General features: G+C 33.5%; 1 protein-coding gene across 2 annotated transcripts in view; it reads left to right on the plus strand.

Annotated features, from left to right (window-relative positions):
* Positions 1-20,876, plus strand: part of LOC145252636 (lactadherin-like) — a 164,643-nt gene extending 143,767 nt beyond the window's left edge. For both annotated transcript variants that reach the window (XM_080112368.1, XM_080112369.1), the window contains 4 exons: positions 11,527-11,671; positions 15,350-15,397; positions 18,270-18,509; positions 20,036-20,876. In XM_080112368.1, coding sequence (XP_079968494.1) covers positions 11,527-11,671; positions 15,350-15,397; positions 18,270-18,509; positions 20,036-20,310 — 708 coding nt within the window. In that variant the 3' untranslated portion in view covers positions 20,311-20,876. The remainder of the gene's footprint in view (positions 1-11,526; positions 11,672-15,349; positions 15,398-18,269; positions 18,510-20,035) is intronic.
* Positions 20,877-23,249: the final 2,373 nt, after the last annotated feature.

Raw genomic sequence — 23,249 nt, forward strand, 5'->3', positions numbered from 1 at the left:
TATTGAGTAATTTTCAAAGAAAGTAACTTAAATAAAAACTATTGGTTTTTAAAATTACAATAGATTTATATTAAATTTAATTTAAATTACCCAGTTACAAATAATACTTGAATTTATGTTAATTGCAGCCGTGTGGCGGATAAGTTATATATAAGTGGCGGATAAGTTATATATATATATATACACACACATTATACATACGAGGTAAATAAATTTATGGCATATTCATTTACATACATTCCAAGTATTGAACATAAACAATTTTCTGAGACGATAATGATTTTCACCACAAGGAATAAACACAAAGTTCGAAGTTAGAATATAACATCAGGACTAGAGTGCAAAGAACAGAAGGTTGAGGTTTTATTACAATCCGACGACCTTCATTTGGACCCCTTAACAGCTCTTTTTCCGAATGAAACCCGTTAAAATGTTTTCCACGTGTCTGAATACCCTATATACCAAATTCCAAGTCTGTAGATCAAAAATTCGTTAAGTGTATAGGTTGAGAATGTCTTCTTCACACACACTCATTCTCACTTTGATATATATATATATATATATATATATATATATATATATATATATGTATTTTTTTAACAATCAATTTTAATACCTTTTAAATGGTATTTTATTGATAATTGTACCAATATTAATTAACTTCGGTTTAGCTCGATGAGAATTCAGAGCAATATAATTTATATAATCAGAAAAACAACACCTTTTATTTATTAGTACACAATTTTTGTTTTTATTATTTTTTAAGACATGGCAACCTCGATAAAAAAAAAAAAAAAAAAAATTCCATCCCCATGTGAGTTTTTAAAAACAAATTTTGACTGTAATTAATTTGATTTTAATTGTCTCTGAAGAGAACGGTAAATAATGAAGATTCGGTATGCTATAATTAAAACAACCGTTTGTCTTTTTACCCTTCGAAACAGCTGTCAGACTAAGGAGGAAAAAAATATATAATAACATGTCTTAAAAAATAATAAAAACAAAAATTGTGTACTAATAAATAAAAGGTGTTGTTTTTCTGATTATATAAAATATATATATATATATATATATATATATATATATATATTTGTTTTAAAAATGTTATTTTCTAAAATAAAATAAAAATTCTTTTACGCATTCTTCTTATCCTTTTTCACATGTACTTTCCCAGATTGATTCTTTTAATTTTATTCGCCAGAAGGGGGAAAAAAAGATTACTTATGTTTTATATTTCAACTTTTAAGTTTAATTTCTTAAATTACATTGGCGTTCCTTTAGGAATTATATAAACTGTCGAAATATTAATGGTTCTTGGGATCGTAGCTAAATGCTCCTCTCACGACATTTGATCCCCGTAGACTGCTTTAGATTTAAATCAATAATTGAAGTTTAATTTTACAGAATTCCAACGAAAACCGGTTGTAAAAAAATGGGGGAATATACGCTTCATGGAGTCGATATATTCAATGGAATTATAGTGAAAAATGTCTGTTATTTGTGACTTCTGGTTTTTGAACTGCAGTTTGGGCAACGGTGACATGCAAGATATGGTCCCTTTTGATTAATATTTTGCTTTCAGATAACATAGCCTCACCTTTTTCCCCATGTTAAGAATGGCTTTCTTTTCCGTTTTCACCATGTGTAATTATCCAACCAAATGGACAGTAGAAACCCGAAGTACAAAAAGAGCAGACACGCTCGACTTTCGCCTTCAATTGTGAGAATGTTAGTGTTATATATAACGTATGCATTGAGAGCAGTGCTCAGAACCGACGAACTTGTGCCATACTGGTGCGAGTGCGAGACTAAAAATAAAGCAACATGCTGTTGACTTTTAATACAGGATGTAGTTCGTAGGTGAACCATTTTAAAAGTTAAGTCTTTGCGCGTAAAAAAGTTGTCAGCTCGAACAATCGCTATACCATTTACGATCTTACTCAAATTTCGACCATCATAATACTATATCTATTCTAAGTATTTAAAATATCACCAAATGAAGAGAAAAAACCAATAATTATTAATTGTAGATTCAAACACCATTTCATATATATATATATATATATATATACTAGCAGGGCTCTCGGCGTTGCCCGGTCGTAAAACACGCTTAAATGTGTTATTTTTATCCATGCAGATTACATATTTATTATTTAAGGGATAATTCCCTATTGATGATTATATTGAACCTAATATATATTAGCGATATCAAAACAAAAATATATACAGATGACATGAGTGCCATCAGCTAGAATTGAAACCAGAACATATAACTCTCCGCCTTCATTCATTAGCCACTTACCTACGCCCATACGCATATATATATTTACAAAAACAAGCCCTAGAAAGTGTTATCTGTACGATTATACTAACGACTCATGAAATGACACCGAATGCGATCCTTGAACGTTTTATTTTAAAATAAAGTACACGTCAAAGATTTACTGTACAATACTTGAATATGAAGAGATGGCGTTAATATGCTTGTAAGCGCGCGGGTCATCTAATTTTTTTTTTATTCGATTTTGTAAATGACTCTACTCATCCGAAGTGCATGTCGACCCCCCTCCCTATCTCATCCCACTGCCGATACAAAACAAATTAACCCAATTCAACATCTCATCGCACATGTGATAATTTTTCTTTTTTTTTTTTTTCAAATTTTCGAATGAGTAATTGCCATCATTTCATTATTCTCTTCAGAATATAGCCTCGTTCAATATTGATATTTCCCTTTTATACATTGCTGATCAAAATTTTAAGACCACTTAAAAATCTTTAAAAAAAACTTTATTAAGAATAGATTTTAAACTCTTCCGACTTAAGGTTACCAATACTACAATCTAAAAGATTATGGAAACAAAAAGCTACATTCCAAAGACTTATTTTTTAAATTTACATTTTTATTAAATTAGTCTTTTTACACATGATCAAAATTATAAGACCAGAGACAAAAATTCTATTAAATTATACAAAGAGTGTATGAAAACATTCAACAATCAAACTTAATAATGAGTTCTACCTCCACTGCTTTTGATGATTTCAAAAATTCTTTGGGGCATGATAGAAATAAGGCTTTCCATTAAGGTGCCGGGGATCCTGCTCCAGTTTCTGAAGATGGCTTCACGAAGTTCATTTTTTGTTGAATATTGTTTGCATTTTCAATAAACCTCTTGTGATCCATCCCCAAAACATTTTCAGTCGGGTTCAAGTCCGGTGAGCATGCAGGATGTCCCAAGAGATGGACTCCATTTTCTTGTAGAAAGCTCAAGATCCGTCTTGCAATATGGATTACAGCATTATCCTGTTGGAATAACCATCCATCCCCACACAAACGATGACGCTTCATCATTAAAGATGCTTTTTGTAACACGCTAACATAAGCAGCTGCTTCTGACGACCCTGCACTACTTGGAGCTCCATCGTCCCTCTGTAAGAAAAGGCACCCCATACCATTACGAACCCTCTACCAATAAGACCATTAGAAAAATCTCAAGAGGCATTTTTTTGTCATGCCAATATCACTGGATTATCTAAATTGATTTTTTTCTCATCAGAAAACAGGACTTTCTTCCACTTCTCAACGTCAAAGGTTTGGTATTCACGGCCAAATTTTAAGTGGTCCACTTTGTGACGTGGAAGCAATCGAGGAATTTGCTTACGCTTTTTATTTATCATGCCTTTTTGTTGTAAGTGTCGTCTGATGGACTGCAATCAGCATCTGTAACCGCCTTAATTTGACTAGAAGAAATTCCTGTCATAACAACCTATCTGATTCTCCTACTCAATGCAGGAGATATTTTGGGGTGCCTCCCAAAAGATTTTGCTTTTCTATAATTCAGTGTTCTTTAGAATATTGCAAATAACAGTTTTACTGCGATTTACCTTAGCTGTTATCGCTTGCTGTGACAAACCTTGCTCATGGTATCCTAGAATTCGATAGCGCTCAACTTCGGTAAGTTTTCTTGCTTTAGGCATGGTAACAACTTTACACAGTGATTGCTAATCTCTAACTGAACTAAAACCATTAGAATTATCATAAATCTAACAATTTATAGCCTTGGTCTTATAATTTTGATCATGTGTAAAAAAAAAAAGAAGCCTAATTTAATAAAAATGCAAATTTTTAAATAAAATTTTTTGGAATGTACCTTTTTGTTTGCATAACCTTTTAGATTGTAGTATTAGTAACCTTAAGTTGGAAGAGTTTAAAATCTATCCTTAAAAAAGGTTTCTTTTTAAAGTTTTTTTAAGTGGTCTTAAATTTTTGATCAGTGTATTTTCATCGTTTCAACCAATATGCTCTTTAACCTTCTTATATGGTGTTCATTTACGGTGATATTTCCCCTAATTTAAATATGATTTTTTGTATACCGTACTTGGGGATGATTGTGCCAACTAAAATAAAGTGTTCTTTATATGCATTGTTGCCAAAAGAGCACTTTTAGCTAGTTGGCGCAATTGCCTCAAAGTACGGTATTGTATTCGCTGATGCTTCCTCTTTATAAATAGATAAATGCAATAGTTACTTATACAGGGTCCACCATAAGTAACTACATAATTTTATTTCAACATAGACCCATCAAAATTGGATAGAAATTGCTTTCAAAATTTGTGTTGAACAAATATCACAATCTCGGCTTTCCAGAACTATTTCAATACAGCAAGTTTTGGTTTGATAAACAAGAAACGGTCTACTTGCTGACCGCTTTCCGTTTTGACTTTGGAAATTGACAAACGGTTTTCACAAAAGACTTTTCCTTGGGATGTTTTTTTTTGGGGGGGGGGTAACTTTCACCTTTTCTTTTAATAAAGACATAAGGATATAAATCTGGTTTATAACTGTAGTTTTATTATCATAAATAATGAAATTAAACTTTGCTATAATTGGAATGTTTTTATAGGGACAAATATATTTTTGAAATAGTTTATTTTGAAAATATTATTTACAATTTTTTTCTAAATGATTGTGTTTTTTTAATAGCTTTTATTTTAAAATAATCTCATCAAAATCTAAGCCGTTACATAATGATCAGGAACTGTTTTATAAAGACCACTTGTCAATTTCAGATTTAAAAACTGGAAGCCGTCACCAAGTAGATTATTTCTCTTTTACCAAAATGTTTTCGAGTGATATATATAAAACAGAATAAATGCTTAAGTATCAACCCAATTACAAACAACAAATTATATATATATATATATATATATATATATATATTATTGAGTCTGGCTAGTGCCACCGGATTTATACAAAAAAAAATAAATCACCTTCCAAAGAACGTCTCCATAAATGAATAAGTATAAGGAAAAGTTGGAGTTAACATCGGACGAAACGGTAGTTTAAATACAAATATCAATGGTGAGTACAATAGTCCGGGGAGAAACAATGCAAATAATCATTACGTAACCTTTTTGGTAATCGAAACCAGCATGCATTAATGATATGAAATATTTGAAAGAAAATTGTCTCTTATGAAAACAATTTGAATGTATCATTCGAAAGATTCTACAAAATTCGAGAGATCGAAAATGAAAACGTTCATTAAGAGTACACGTGTATAATGTGAGTTATAGATATTTTTTTTTTTTTTTTTTTTTAAATAATACTTAGAGCTGGATTAATAGTCGACGTAAAGCGGTAGTTTTTGTATGCGTGTATGTATATACATATATAGAGAGAGAGCGAGAGAGAGAGCGATAATGTATAGCATTTTTCTCCCGGTGCATACTATAACAGTGCTGAATATCATGAATATAGCTTAGTAGTAATATGAAAATATACTAATGGCAATTAAGTCACATAGAAAAATATGTATTTCACTCCCGACGGAACTCTGTAAAATTTTCCGGACTAAAACAAAGGTTCCTGTGTAAGTAATATCGTAAGTAATATATATGTGTGTGTGTGTGGACAGTTGTTCCTTTGTATCGCGGCTCTTAATTCAAAGCCTGGACTTCTTATCGGTATGTTATATTTGCTTAAAAATAAGGGAACCTATAATGCTTATATTTATATTCGCATTATTGACTGCATCGAGTAATCAATTCTTTTACGAAGAGCTCCTTTATTCCCACACTACAGACCAAAGAATAAAGTGCATAGCCGATAGTCAGCCGGTACGTGGAGTCACCACAGCAAAAAAAGGAAAAACAAATTTTCATCATTTTTTTTTTTTTTTTTTTTTTTTTTACATTTTGTTATGACTTGACAAATGTTGTCGACTGGCAATCAATATTCAGTTTATTCATTTGCCCGCAGCCTGAGATTGTGCAAATGTCATGAAGTGAGGGACTCCTTAACGTAACAAAAATGATCTTATAATCAACTAATATATATATATATATATATGTGTGTGTGTTGGTGTTTTTAATAACATTTTGTTAAGAAAAGCCTTCTCGTTATATATTGGCTAATACTTGCTGCGAGAGAAATTTCAAATTCAATGCCCCCAATAGCTGCCTGGGCAGCACCATCGGCATTTCCTAGTAAAGGGCCACAAGGCAATTAGCAATAAACTAACCCTTTCTAAAAGCGCGAGAAGGCAAAGTCTGGGAGACTGGATCTCCTACAACTTCAATTAAGCACCAAAGAATAATCCACCTCAACAATGGCCTAGACTCTAGTGGCTTTGTGGCCGAACCCTTTTTTCCTGGATTAAAGATAACTGAATGTTAAAAGTCAATTATTTTCATAGGTAGTAGAACTAACTTTTCAAATTATACGATTTTGCCCATGAATCTGCCCGAAAATAATAACAATAATTAATTAATTAATAATTAATGAACACTAGACTTGGCATGCGAAATGAAAAAAAAAACAAAATTTAAATGCACTTCGTTTAACTTTAATTAGTTAACGATAGATTGGTTAATCGATTATTTTGTTAACTCATAATTAAAACCAAAACTACGCATGGTTAGAACAATAAACGCAACACCAAATTTAAACATTTAGACGGTCGTACTGATATAACAGACATACATAACAGTATGACGGACATACATAACAGTATGACGGACATACATAACAGCAGAAAACAAGCCAAAGATATTAACCCACGAGATATTTTAACTTTTTTTAAACAATTTCGAGGTGCTGATTTTACAAAATAAAACATTTTACCGTCAGGCTTGGATGATTTGCTACAAAATGTTACAATACACTGGAAAATGCTATTCATGGCACAGAAATAAAATCTAATAAAAGACTTTTATAGAAATACAAAATCTTGACAAATTAATGGTATTTATGCGCTTAGGTTACTGTGCTGAAAATAATAACGTTATCATTTTGAAAACCATTCTTAACATGGGAAGGGGGGGTGTTTTGTAACTATTCTGTACTTCCACCTAATAATTAATGAAAAGATATCGTGAAACTTGAATTTAACTGGAAAATACTACTTAAAAAATAGTACGGTAACATAAGTGCATGAACACCAAATTAATATATAATTTTGAAAATACAAAAGTTATAATAAAGTCGAGTTCGAATTCTGTTTCTATAGTAAGAATTATTCTTGGATGAGAAATGATACTGCAGATTTTTTTTCAAGTCAAAACAAAAAATCTTGTATTCTTATTCTATCTCTCATTCCCTGGTAACGTTTTGCCAGTGCTCTGAGATGCTGAGACGTCTGCACTTGTCATCCCTCTCCGTAATCCGGATTTTGTAGAAGCATTTCTAAATGCGAAAACAAAAATGTACTTAAAACCAAGGGCATGGATGGTAAGTTGAATGGTCAACTCTTGTGCCTTACGTATCTAAGTATTCGTGCAATGCAATTTCTTAAGGTACACAATTTTTATCCATGAAAAAAAGTGTCCAACTTTTTAGCCATTTAAAATAAAAAAAAAATTGAGTTTTCTACGAAGAATCTATGAATGAAGTCAAAATATTTCGCTTTCATTGTACAGATTCCAAATCAGTTTTTCATTATAGCAAATTTGATATTGATTGGGAATATAATTCTATTTCCAGTTCGTTTATAATATCTTTTTTTCCAACATCTGGTTGATCTCTAATTAGTCACTCAGATGTTTAATGCTCAGATATTGTTCTTCGGACCTACAAGCAAACATGTTGAGTAGGAAAAAAAAATAGCAATGTCTCTTCTGTGCGATAGGGTATCTTCAGAATATATTATTGCAGATCTGCGATTATTAAATCTGTAGCATCCCTTCACATAAAACTGATACTGCATGACCCCCGTTCAGTGTTAGACAATGTGTGATTCCTGTGAGAGTATTTGCGTGTGTAATTATGAAGTAAGGGTTACTCAATTCCCTATCACGACTATTTTGAGTCGGCACTGCTTGATTCTAGTGGCAAGGAGAAATTCAAGACTACTGGAAACAATGCCGACTCAAGCACCTACATTACTTGCAATCCCCAAATGGTCATCCATTTTAGTACTAACCAGGCTCAACGATGTTTAACTTCGGTAATCAAAAGAGATACTAGATTAATAAAAATAGACTTTTTTTTAATCGGCGCCATAAAATTAGTTGAAAAGAGTTAAAAATTCATGGGTTGATTTTATTTTTGCCTTGTGTTCTCATACGAACTATAATAAGTTTTTTGAATACTGCATGCCCTTAATCTCGGAAGACTACAGCACGTTAGACTTCGAATGTCTTTTCTGTACCGTACTGAAATACTGCTAAAAATAAAAATTGCAGGTTGTAGGCGTTTAATGTTTGTTTTAGATACTATATGGGGTTATATTCGGTACTAGAATAGAATGTCGCGTCTATTGACCAATCCAAAAGTCCTTTTTGTTGCATGGATCCATTCGTACCATTGTTTTTTTTTTTATTATTATTATTTTTATTTTTTTTTTTAATAATTTCTCTGTTTCAATTCTTGCATACGTTTTTTTGCATGGGGTAACAAACTTAATAATAACCAACTATATTTCGCTAATAACTATATCCTTTTCCCCCTTTTTATGAGGCTTTTTCACGTTCTCAACGTAACTTTCAACCTCATTTCTAAATCTATCGCCTCAAAACTGTTAATTAATAAATTCGTATCTTTATTGATATTAACCTGAGAAATCGGGCCTTTACTAACGATCCGTTCTTTTTAACTACTTCTTCTTGTTAATTAATTAGTAAAAAAAAAAAAACAAGCAAGATCTATTTGTTCAAACTAAATTTTCCTTTCGTTGAACTAATTAATTTTTCCTCCTTAGAAGACACTATTTGTAATTTGAACTTTGGCTTTTCTATTTCTAGGTAAAGATCAGCAAGAATTCGAGAATAAACGATTGTAAGCTTTAAATAGTGGTTAAAGTATTTGCTAATTCGCCAGTAGATTGGGGTTCGATCTGGATCGAGTAATACTAAAAAAAAATGTACGCGTTGTCTCCTTGCTTAACACTTGGCATCATAAAGTCAGGATCAGTTCTAATCAAAGCAACCCAGAGAAAGGAGTGAAACTTTCCCTTACATCTCTGCGTGATGAAAAACAACCTTCGTGTCGCTCTGGACTACTATAAATCCATTTATTTTTTTAAACAATTTCATAGAAGTAAAAGATAAAATAGCGATTTATATCAATATAAAACTCGTTTATTTTAAGTCTCATATAAGTCATTACCTTCACTTTTCTAGTAGATGTATGGTGTAATGGATAAAACACGGATTATGGGATCGGCTAAGCCGTGTTTCAGTTCACTCGGTTCTATTGCATTCACTTATATTGAATATGTAGTATATATATATATATATATATATATATATATATAGAGAGAGAGAGAGAGAGAGAGAGAGAGAGAGAGAGAGAGAGAGAGATGACTATAATGCTCCCTATCTTGGGTTGAGCATATTGGGAAGTGATATACAAACTGCCATTATCGTATTAAGCGACGCTCTTTGTGTAAACAAATCGAACGGAGGCATTTGGACGATGTCAAAACCTCGTTTATTCATTACCCACATAGCAGCAGCCGTATAGCGTAGTGGTGAGAAGCCTTGACTGTCATTTGGGCAGTCGGGTTTCGACCCTGGCTTGAGATATTTGCCTGTCTAGCCGCACTGATGAGCTGTGAAACAGCGAAACAGTACGTTATGTTGATGACATATATATATATATATATATATATATATATATATATAATATGAACGAGAGCACTGGAAATTTTGAACATTCCTACTCATCCATGAGAAAAAACGGCAACTTGTATTTAACGAATTGTTTACAATATGTGTTGTTTCGGCAAAAAGATTGGTATGCCATAGAACAGATAAAACCAAACCACGCTAAACCAAACGTCATTTTACGCTCGTATTCTGATTTAATTTAAAACCTTATACGATGGATTGAAATAAATCAATTCATCACCAGAAGACTGCTGAAAGATAACCAACTGATTTGAAGGAGATGAAGTCATTTCAAATCACACAAAGATGTGATCACGTAAGAAATGATCACAGAGTATCAAAATATCGGGAGACGATAATATAACCATGGAGCTACATAGCCTGGACAGTGATATGGGAGGATACATGTTACACGTGCAGCTGTCCCTCCCCTCTCCGCGAAGAATAGAAAAAACAGAGTCGATTCAGCTTGACTCTAACTGTGCCGCAGGAGTTTCCGGTGATGAAAATATAAAGCAAGACTGCTTTAGGGACTCCATCTCCAGAGTTTCTGCTAGAGTTTACTTCCTCAGTCTATCCCCTGATGGGGTAATTCCGCAAGGCAGCGGGGGTTTTGAATCAGAGTTGCCTTCTCCTAGGTGAGCTATCATCCAAATTTACGAGCCCCACCTGCCCGAAGTGACTGGTTTAAAGGCGCTAGTGGACCACCTTTATTCCTTTTCTCAGTTTGTATAAACAGTTTTGTCGGACTTTGTAGATAAACCACGCAAGGGGGCCAAGAACTTGACTTGGTTGTCAGAGACTATTTGAGACGCACACTATGAGGGCATTTTTTAGGGAGAGGGAGCATATCCCCACTACTACCCTCGGTTGTGACAACTTTTAAATCGGTATATATATATATATATATATATATATATATATATATATATATATATATATATATATATATATATCGGTATTAACACAAGGGTTGATATGCCGTCAAAGAGGCAACATATACACTCGTATAAACCCGTGGAAAAATATAGTATCAGATCTTTTTTAGTTAAATTTTTATTTAAGGGAATTGCGGTTTTCAGTTTATTCGAAGAATTCTTGCGTTGTAGTCTTACCAGAAATACAAAATGGAGCCACGCCATCAAACGATAGTGTCTTTCTTTAACAATTTCTTAACCATCGTTGAAATATAAAACAAAATATATTTACTTTTTTCTTAAACTCTCTTTTACTAAATTCAACGAGAGAAAGACAAAAACATCTTCCCATGGTCGATGAGAACGGAGATTTGGATAAGGCAGAGTCACATAGGACAAATGAATCAGATTTTTGGGGTTTGATGGTGCGACGTACACATTGACGTCATTTCCTCTTCCTGTTTCTGTGACTAATCTTGCTTTGATTTTTACTTTCCAGCTGTTCAGGGGTAACAATGATAAACACTTGAAAAGGATCCACTACCTGAACTCGCCGTTTGTCGCCCGCTACATCCGCATCCATCCCATCGAGTGGCACCAGAAGATAGGGATGAGATTTGGTCTGCTTGGATGCCCATATACAGGTGTGTGGACTTTTATTGCTTATTTATAAGTGATAGGACGATTCCAACATTTCCGAATCCGATACAATTGCCGATTCTGTTAAATGTGAAATTATCAACATTTTTCTCAAGAATTGAGAGTAGGGGGGGGGGCAGAAAAATAAGTATGACAAAAGAAAGGGTAAATAGGTTTATCAGCGGGACAATGGATAGAAAGTTGATCACAAAAGCACACAAAAGGAAGCTGACATGGGAGTGTTGATGTGTGACAGTGAACAGGAACGAAAGAACCGGATATATATTTAGAGTTGTTTTTACAGGCAGTTTTAGGTGTGGCGGTGTGTTGGGGACAGTTTAGGTTTTGCGACTGTTAACGACAGTTACAGGTGAAGACAGTTACGAGTTAAGCAGTCGAACGCAAGCAGCTGAGTCTCTCCCCGGGTATTGGGAAGTCAGGGACAAAGAGAAAAAAAAAAGAAATATGACAAAAGAAAGGGGTAACAATTGATAGAAAGTTGTTCACAAAGACACACAAAAGGAAGCTGACAGGACTGTTAAGCAAAGTGTTATTTTAGTATAAAGGACCGGATAATGGGAGTCAATATATTTTAATTAGTTTTAGGAGTGACTGAGTTTTGCGACAATTCACGATAGTTAAGAACAGTTGGGGACGATCTTGGGTTTGCGACGGTTAACGACAATTACAGCGAAGGAGTGTTGCGAATTGGAACAAAGTCGAAGGCAGATTATAGCTCGGAGAAGATGAGTGAAATGAATTGATCAACCTACTGGTGAACACAGCCTCGACAGTAGATGTAGATGTGAACTTTACCATTCAGAGTGTCGATGGTGTCACACACACGCACTTAGCGTGCATCTCGTGTTTGCAGATTGTGTCGGATTTTGTGTTTTATTTTATATCAATTTTATACTTATGAACGCGTGTGTCCACCCACCTACCCCCCTCGACAGCCACCAATAGGAGAGACAAGGACACAGCCAAAGGAGAAGTTGAAAGAGAAAAAGACTATGAAAACAATTTTGGGGTCGGCGGCGATCTTGTCGAGCGGAGGACCACGGAGGACCACGTCGTTTTATCACATAAATTCCCAATTCTGATACAATTATCTATTTCGATTCTGAGATCGATTAAAATGTAAACTTTAATTGCTTGGGGGGTTAAAGGTGTAGCAGAGAGTTTTATTCTACTTTCAAATGTAGATACAATTTTCTTTTTAATGTGTCCAACTTCTTCATTTTTTCTCTGTATTTATTATATTCAAGAGTTTGTGAGATGTTCATTTATAGTTTTCACTTATGCATATTTTTTCTATTTATCCACTCGAGTCATTTTGCCAGGCCATATTTTTTATCTAAATTTTATTTTTACTTTAAAATCAATAACAGCAATAAAAAAAATAAGTTTTAAAGAAAATAATTAAATTAATTAATCGTTTTTTAAATCAAAAATTAGACAAATATAATTTTCCGATATCGATTTCGATACCCCAAAATGTTTTATGTTTTTTAATTCCCGATCCTAATTAATCGTCCAAACACTATTATATGCATCATTAATCAAAACCGACAAGAAAATCTATCATACGCTATGAGGATGTCTGCAACAATGGGGGCAAGTGATATCAACCTAACAAGCTCCTGGATGAAGACTACAGTCGCTAGAAAAGTGTTGTGAAGACATTCTTTATTGTTTATATACATAGATAAACATTAATATACGACATAATCGCGCTGAAACTCCACCACTTCCCGTTAGATCACCAAAGCTAAGCATCGTTGAGCCTGGTCAATACTAAAATGGGTGACCATTTAAGAATACCAGGTGCTGAATGTGCTCTCAGCTTATCTTGGCATTGTTTCCAGTGGAATAAGGCAATTTCGACTCCGGAGAGGTGAGGCTGCGTATTGCGCAACCCTTGCTTGACACTCTAACAGAGGATATCCATTGTCTCTCGAGACTGAACGGAGACCATCCAAGCTTTAAAATTTAGCTAATTTCGATACAAATTCATTCATGTGACCGTAAATAGAGAAAAGGAAAGAAGACATCAGTTCACCTTTTTACTTGTAATTTAGAAATAGATGGCACTTTGTTTAAAATAAAGTTCGTTCCTCTAAAGAACAGAACATTTAAACACAAATGCTAAATATTTGTATGAGAACTAAAAAGTATCAATAAACAGAACCATGTAAAATTAAAACCACAACAATCATTGAATTAAAGAAACAATAGCAAATAATAGTTAATTAATGACATGTTTTTTTTTTTCAAAACAAATGAATTGATATTAAAACTGGTATCGATCATGCATAAGCAGTATTTAAAACAGATAATGCGTCTATTGAATTGAAGCTGAATTCACCTTAAATAGGGCGTTTTGACTTTATCGTTGACGTTAGTACGAGAAATGGCGCCAACTTTAGCATTTATCCATTTAGATGTGAACGAAAATGACTGAATTCATAAAAGGTGCAGTTATTTTAGTTATTATTATTATTCAAAACCAATATGAAAATATGTAGAAGTTTTATCGCGTGTCTGGCTAGCTTGATAGACCAAGAATAGGCTCAATATTAGCGATTGAGACAGGTTCGTAAAGCCAAATCAATTCACGATGATCCTTGGTGTGGCGCGCCATTACCAGACAAAGGCTTCTCCATTCTTCTCCATGGCGATGAGTTGGAACAGAAATCTGTCGAAGACCGATGTATTTTGCTCTGCTGGTGCTGTTACATGTCAAATTTGATTCTATTACTATGACTAGAGCAGACAAGTGTCGACACAAGTCGCATGCTATATAAATATATATGCTCTAGACAAAATAGTATTCACAAAATAAAAATTATAAAATTAAAAGTGGAACATTATACTGTCCTATTTAATGGTAAAAGGGTTCGCTAATGGATCGGGAGATCAGGGTTCAATTCTCAGTTTAATCATACCAAACATATAAAGAACGACACTTTATTTCAGCTTGCTAAACACTCGGTATTATAAGATGAGAATCAAAAGTTAAGTGAAATAATCATGGAAAGGGTGTGGCGCCTTCCTTAACGCCTCTGTGTAGCAAACAATGACAAAGGAGTCTGTAGGTCGTCCTAGGCTATGGTCGATGACTTTACTTTTAATAAATTATTGTTTTGGCATATTTTAGATAAGGATTAATAATTTGTATTGTTAGGACCATTCGAACTATTGTTGGATGTTATTACCACAGCATCCGGGCCAATGTAACATCCGATCATTTTCAGATTCGTCTTGTCCTTATCAAGAATCTTTATGGCGAACTAGAGAATCACACTAACAAAAATGCATGTTTTTACTGTGAGATATTTTTGTTTATTTGTGTTTGTTTTTCGGTAAAATTCAGTGTTTTTGTATTAAACATATTTAATATGCAAATTCTTCCTATAAGTTTTCAATACTGATTATTTGTATATTCAGTTGGTGTTTAAAAGGTCGTAACCTTCTGCAGCGCATTTACAATTAAATAATAAAATAAAATTTCTAGTAGATGTATAAAACTAATAAAATTAACGGCTATTTTTTAACGAATTTCACTATTTTTATACGTTACGCTAGTGGTGTGTTAATCCGCCCTGTTTAAAACGTTCACAAACATGTCCTCGGGAAAAAAGATCAACATTCATTAATGAAATATGTTTTCTTTAATTTAGGCCCATGTGTTGATGGTTTCATGCGAGTCAACCAAGATGCCCCTTGCGGTGAGTATTATGCAACAGACATTTGAATCAATGCAGTACCAAAATCAATACTAACATTCTAGGGAGGGGGTTGTAGTACGACATATTTTCTCCATGTAACAGTTGGTCACTGAGGAGAATTACAGATCATTTCATCTAAAATTATGTAATCTGTTTGACCTCGACCATTTGATCGCAGATCAATCAATGGATCGGGGAACAAGATGTTGATCTTAGATAAATCAATGAATGTAGAATATGGCTTTTATCTTACGAGGTGCCTTGAATAAGTTTTCAGACATTTTTGCACAAACATTTAAAATTGTCGTAGACTCTTTAAAATTCAGTATGTTATTGCGATACATCTTATGAGATAACTGACCATTTTTTATGATTTCAGGTTAAAATGAACAGCTAGAGCAGGAATTGGAACACATTCATTCTACTTCTGCGTGATTGTCACAGCTGGTGAATTTCAAAAATGCGATCTAGACGTGAGAACACTTTAGAAGAACGATGTGCAATAGAATTCTGTTTTAAACTTGGAAAAAATGCCAAAGAAATGTATGGAATGCTTCAGACTGCTTTTGGACCATCTTGCATGAATCGAGTATCAGTTTTTGAGTGGCATGAGATTTAAAGAAGCCAGGGATAATGAGGTGGGAGAAGTAAAGAAGTCAGAACACCAGAGTTGATTGACTAAAAGAATTTCGATCGAAAAGGACTGCCGTGTGTCAATAAAGACAATAAGTGCACAGTTTGATCTCAGTGGTGGAACTATACACAATTATTCGCAAGGAACTGAAGATGAAGAAGATGAGTAAAAATTTGTCCCAAGGGTGCTCCATCCTTGTCACAGGCTATTTGACAAAGATGGGCATAAAGACAGTTTCTTTCCCTCCTTATAGTCCAAACCTTGCTTCCTATGACTTTTGGTTACTCCTTAAGCCCCGAGGAACACCTTAGAGGTTATCGTCATGAGACAATTGAAGAGATGAAAGAGGCTGTGACGAAATTCATTGACACTCACACACTAGAAATTCCAGAAATTATTCGAACGGTACAACAAGTGCATTGCAGTCGGGGGAGATTACTTTGAAGGAGACTAGAGTTTCGTGTGTGTACTATAAATAAAAGTGACCATATGGAAAAGTCTGGAAACTTATTCAAAGTACCTCGTAGATCAATTATAAGGTCGGAAAACAAGACTCTGATTTTGATAAAATGAGAAAACAAGAATAGTCTTAAATATTTTTTTAAATATGATTTTGTTCTTAGATCAATTAATGCAAAATTAAAAAATCGATAAATTAGCATGGAACGGGATATTAGTTTAGATTGATAAAAATGTCATTGAGCAAGACTATGATATGAAATTATTTAATGATGTCTGAGAACAAGATTTTGATTTGAGATTATTTAATGGGTCGGAGAACAAGATTTTGATCTGATATTATTTACTGGGCTAAGGAAGAAATCTTTAATCTCAGATAAACAAAATTTAAGAAAGAAAATCTGTAATACAACTGGATCGAGGTTAAACTGCTTGTACCTCGAACTCCACGCGACAGTAAAAATGAACTCGTAGAAAGTCAGAAGTCGAACAGCTATTAACTGACTTCAATTTCGACGAATGAACGGCTCAGTGTATGTGAATATCCAATGAACACCGTTTTAAACGAACATGGGTTGTCGCAACCATGACAAATAGCGTGCTACCTGAAAGTAACGCTTTAAAACTCCTCGGTCCAACATTCACATGTAATATGAATTTAAGCAAATGCATAGAATACACTACCACGGCTTCTGCAAAGAAATAGGGCCCCTCTACCGTGCTAGAAAACTTACTATACCTGCTAGTATCCAAGGTCACCATCTGTCAATGGAGTACTGATCTTGACTAGTGCACCATCAGATAGTCTCTCCCTCTTAGAAAGTGTCCAAAAAGGAATATGTGATCTAACAGGTCCCACATTGTTTACCAAGCTCCAACCTCTGTCCCATCACTGCAGTGTCGCATCTCTATGCTTCTTTTGCTAGTAATTCAATGGAATTTGCTCTGACGAACTTGTTACTCTGGTGTCACCTCAACGTAAATACACCATAGAAACTTGACAATCAGCAAAATCCCACCTCTTCATTGTAAAAGTCACCAGGTGCCGGAGGATTTTCTACTCTAATCGTGCCTTTTCTCGAAATACTAGCCTTTAGAATTTCCTACTTGCTCCCTGTTCCTCTGACCGTCCCAAAACGCAAAATTTAAATGTAACGCAAACAAACATCTCGCAGCATTATTCCTCACTTAGGATTACCCCTATATATCTGGCCCCTAATCGAGGGTAGCACACTAAGTCTCAATGACAATGTGCTCACCTTGTTTGGGGTGAATTAAAATCCATAAGAAATGAAGAGGGAGCGAGCTTATAAGGGAAACCGGCTAGAACTGGCGTTTTATATGTCCCCTATCTAATACAAAGTTCATTTCATCTTTTCTTTGTTGCTACCAAATCAGGCTGTCTGAGGATACTCGCCTCCTGGCTAAATGCACCAAACGTTAATGTAATCTTTTTTTCTTTTTTTTTCTTTTTTTTTTTTTTTCTTTTTTTTTTCTTTTTTTTTCAAAATTCATCGTGTCCTGCAAAGCAAAAAAATAATTTTCCTCTGCAAAGAAACCAAACCAAACTAAACCGAACATGATCAATAAATATTAAGACCTATTAAGAACTTGAATCATATAAACGTTTTTTTTTGGGGGGGGTCAAATTACTGGATTTAGTATTAAATAAACTGAAAAGAGTTGATATGCCGTAAAACAAAACAGTCAAACAATCATCTTTTCTCTGCACTGAGACTTAAAATTCTATTTTTTTTTTCGTGTTATTTTGTTTTGCAGTTGAAAATTTGGCGTTTAAGAAAGATAGTTGGATCAACAGTAAACGTCATATTAAGCGTCACATTCGCCATCACGACAAAAACGGGCCGGCAGCGCGTGCTGTGGATGGCAGAATAGATTCGATCCTACCCCAATGTACGACACTAGATAATCTTTACGGTGAAAACCCTGTTTGGATGGTGGATTTAGGTCCGAGGACCAACATATCAGGTGTAATCATTTACACCTGGCAAAACAAAGGTAACTATTTTTCTTTTTATTCGTTACAATCTTGTCTGTTTCTTTCGTTTATCTTCCATGTAACTAATAAATTATGTGCCTCAAGGTAATAAATAATGTGCCAGTGTTACTCACCGTGTAGCCTAATACGTGTTTGAAAATTCATAAAGATCAGTTCATTAGTTTAGGAGCTTAACCTACGCAAATGTATATATAATGACACTAGTAGAATACTTATTTCAGGACAGGCATAAGCAATAAATATAGCATTAGTTTTAAAATTTACTGTCTATTTTTATGATATGGTTTCGGTGTCACCCACCTTCTAAATGATAAAGTTTATCAAATAAATAATGTGCCCACGTTACTTACCCTGTTGCCTGTTGCCTAGAATACATATTCTATAATTTATAATGCTAAGTTCAATAGTTTAAATGCATTATTGAAGCTCATTCGTGTGCTTCAATACTTTTTTTTAATTTATTACCTAACTAGCAGGCCGTCTAGTCGTAAAATACGCATAGATATGTTTTAATTCATACAGAAATTGAGATATGTGCATGCGAATATTATGTTTTTTAAAAAGTTCACTTCTTATAAGTTAAAAAAAAATTACTTGAGCTGAGATCAAAACAAAAAAAAACTAAAAAAGTGAGTCAAGTACAGTAACCATTAAGCCAGCTTGTCACGATATTTAAAAAGTGTTTTCAAACCCACTTATTCTTAACATAAGGAATCATATGTGAATGATTCACTCATGAATATTCGTGAAACGGTTGGCAAACAGATAAAAATCCGATGACTCCCACGTACGAAATTTTCATTTTTGACCCCTTAGCAGCCCTTTTTTCTGATGAAATCCGATTAAAGGTTTCCACGTGTCTGAATACCCTATATAACAAATTTCAAATTTGTTGATTAAAAAATTCGTCGAGTATATAGGTTGATAATTGTCCTCACACACACATTTTCATTTTTATAGATAGATATAACTCCAAATTTGATGGAGTACAATTTTTATTATAAAGAAAAATTAGTTTTTTGGGTGAACGTATCTCATAAATAGTAGAGTTTACAAAAAATAATGTTACTGACCCGGTAGCTGAGAATATATACCCCAAAATTCATAATGATTCCTTAATTAGTTTAGAAGATTACCATATATATCTGACACAATGTTGGGTGTGGTTTTGAGAAACTAGCATACTAGACTAAGCGCTCTCTTGGGCAGCCCCATCGCCATTCCCCAGTAGGATAATCTTAGTCGATTAGCTATAAACTAATCTCTTCTCAAAAACGGTAAAGTCTGAGGGGGTCAATCTCATGGGACTGAATAAAAGCATGCATTGTTATGTCATTTTCGATCGTTTTCTTTTTCTTCCAACCAGAATTCTCGTTTTTTCACTTCCTACATTTTGATTCTTCGTCATCGCTGGCTTTTGATGTCTGTCTAGAATATTTATTTTCTTTTACCATAAATGGTAACGAATATGTGAACTAGCTAAGTCAACTAGCAGAAAAATTGAATTGTTTCTTTGTATTTGCAGATGGTGTCAAAGTTGAGCCGAGTAATAACAGCTTGGAAAAGATCATCGTTTATGTCCACAACAAACTGAAAGAGAACGACGATGACCAATACGCCCCGGACAACATGTGTGGCTACGTTTCTTCTTTGAATGAGGCCATCTTTAGACCGCGACTCCATGTACCTTGCATTCGTTCACTGACCGGCCGTTACTTGTCAATTGAAGCCTGGGGCAAAAGCCACACTTTCAACAAGTTGTTCAGTGCAACCTTCTGCGAAGTTCAAGTATATGCATAATTATTGCTTGACCAAGACACAAAACAAGAAAGAAAAAACATTTCGAAGATACAGACCTCGTATACATAAAAGAGAAAAAAATTTTTTTGTTTTTAAGCAAGTACAGCAAAGCCTTACTGGGACTTCGGTTAAAGAAAAATAAGTTTCACAAAAGCGTACAAGTGTTAAGCACAAACAAACTTAAAGAAATAGAGGCAACAACTAAATGAACAAACAATTTAGAAAGAACACAGTATTAGATTCGTTCTATTTTATAACAATTTTATCTTTTTACAACCACTTTTAATTGTGTTCAGAATTGTTCATTTACGTCTTGGTGTCTACCTTGAAAAAAAAAATAACGGGGGCGTTCAGAGTAACATATATACCTCCAGACCTTTGCGAAAACTTTACAACTAAAACAAACTGCATAGAAACATATACTTTAACACCAAGAAAACAAAAGCTTTTCATATTCTTTGGTAAAAAAAAAAAGAACAAATGTCCCTTTCTTTACCGAATTACTTTGTTTCTGCAATCTTATGACAAGATAAAAAATACAAATCTTAGAAAACACTGGACACCTTTCCATACACAGATATCTTTCAAAAGAAGAGATCATTCTTTCGTTAAATATGTGTTTTATTAGAGGCAAAGGATCAGGTTTTCTTCATAACTCTTTTATTTATTTTTCCTGTATTCTTACAAGATGTTTTTCATGATGGTCAAAGATAGGAAGGAATTTCTAGAAGTAGCCATTGCTGACGGAATTGAGTACTTTTGGCCAATATTTATCATTTTCAATGGTATTTTAAATATGTTATTATTAAGAAAAGCATTCATTTTCGAAGTACACTAAATTTTGTTAGAGCCTAGGTCTAGGATTATAAAGATTAACAGTGATATATATATATACTTATCTGGCATGACCAAGGATGCAATGATGTTATTTAGGTTTGGAATTTTCATTCTCTTTTGCTCAATTTTAAACTTATACTGTAAATGAAATAACATATATAACTATAACTTTGCTTTCGTATAAGCTGTATCGCCTGAAGAGGTCTCTAGGTACTCGTAACTAGCTGACCGAAACATGCTCATGACTGTGGAGCAGTATATTACTGTTTATGTAAAAACAAATATATATATGTTTGTGTATATGATTGAACTTGGAGGAAACAGTTTCTCAATGAAAACGGGAGACAAATAATGAGAGTGGTAAAAACTCTTTAAATCCTATTCGTCTGACGCTTCTCAGAAGAAAGGCGTCAGAAATAACTAAAAATGTCGAATTCTGAGGACGCAAATATTTCGTACGCGCATATAAAATGATAAGTTATTTCTTTTCATGCTGTTTTCCATAAAATGTGTGCACAAAATTTTAGCTTATATGTACGAAAATAGAGGACGAGAAATATATGACACAGTCTGTTCATCAAAATCTCCTTTGTACAGCAATTAATTAAATTAAACATCCGATGTACTCTTATGTTAAATCCCTTCCATTTCTACGATAATAAAGATTTGGTTTGTTTCTATATGTAACCAAAACTCTAAATAATATTTAAAAAAAAAGGAACATGATGCTAAATAACGACGGTTAGTATATTTATTTACCGGTGTAATTAAATATAATGCCCGGTGTTCTATAACATCATGTTCCTTTTTAATTAATATTCCAAGTTTTGAGTTGCATACGCATACGAAATCTTCATTATAGTAAAACAAAAACGTGTTTGCTTTATGATAGGACTCATAGCTGGAGGAGATAGTGAGCAAAATCTATAATGTTTTAGAATTTCTTTTGATTTTTTTTTTAGGATATGACGTAATATAGTTGATAAATATAACGCGGTTACAAATTCATAAAACTATTGATTATTATATTTAAAGAATTCATCGGTATCCTGAAGTAAACACCACTTGACAAGCATTTATTTGTATGAGTCAAACTAACAACCAATAGATAAACGCTCATATTCTACATAGTTGTCGAAATTAATGTAGAAAATGATGTCATAAATATGTAACCCCGATCCTAAAACTACAACGTTCGAGTAAATTGGATCTTAATTTTATCACACTTAAAAAAACAGTGCGGCCATATGTAGGTGGTTAACTAGACTATTAGGCATAAAATCGTATTACTGGAGATAAGCAATGATAGTCAAAAGTACTCGGGCTTTTAGATAACTGCTACATGGGAACAATTACTACGTATAACGAATTAAAGACCATCCGACAAGCATTCAGATTTTTTTTAGTTACGGGGGCCCTAATAACCATAAATATTTCCCCTTTCTCCAATACTCCTGAAGGCTAGCCCAGTCTAATGATACTTAACCAGCAGTGGCAATGGTATATATGTATACTCTCAATGCCCTATCCTAGTCTTTTTCCGCTCGTTCCTTTCGCACTCTTGCTTTTTCGAACCTTTTGATGCTGACGTCACTCACTCTTTTTTTTCTTTCTTTTGTTTTTAAATTTCAAATGCATTTATTTTAATATATATTATATAGCTATATCCCCATTGTCACTGCTGGGTTGTTTTTTTTTATTATTAGAATGAGCTATCTTTCTGGAAATAAAGAGAAACGGGATTTTTATATCGGCCATCCGAAATTATAAAAACCGGAATTTTCATTTTAAAATATGCTTGTAGTGTAAACATCTTGTAATAATTCTAGAAAAAGTAAATAAAAATTTTTTTAAACTTTTGAAGAAAAAATTGTGTTTGGTTTTTAATAAAACATGTTGAAACGAAAGATTGCTAACAATATATATATATATATATATATATATATATATATATATATATATATATATATATATATGCGTTTTGTATACTGATTTTCTTTGGAAAAAAAACTATTGATTACTATTTTCAATATAAATATCGATCCGCATTTTTTTTCTATTTATTGTAACAAATGCTGACTAAATATTTTAAGGTGATATAA

The sequence above is a fragment of the Euprymna scolopes genome, chromosome 29, assembly GCF_053919585.1.
Source record: "Euprymna scolopes isolate OS-2025 chromosome 29, ASM5391958v1, whole genome shotgun sequence".
NCBI lineage: Eukaryota > Metazoa > Mollusca > Cephalopoda > Sepiida > Sepiolidae > Euprymna > Euprymna scolopes.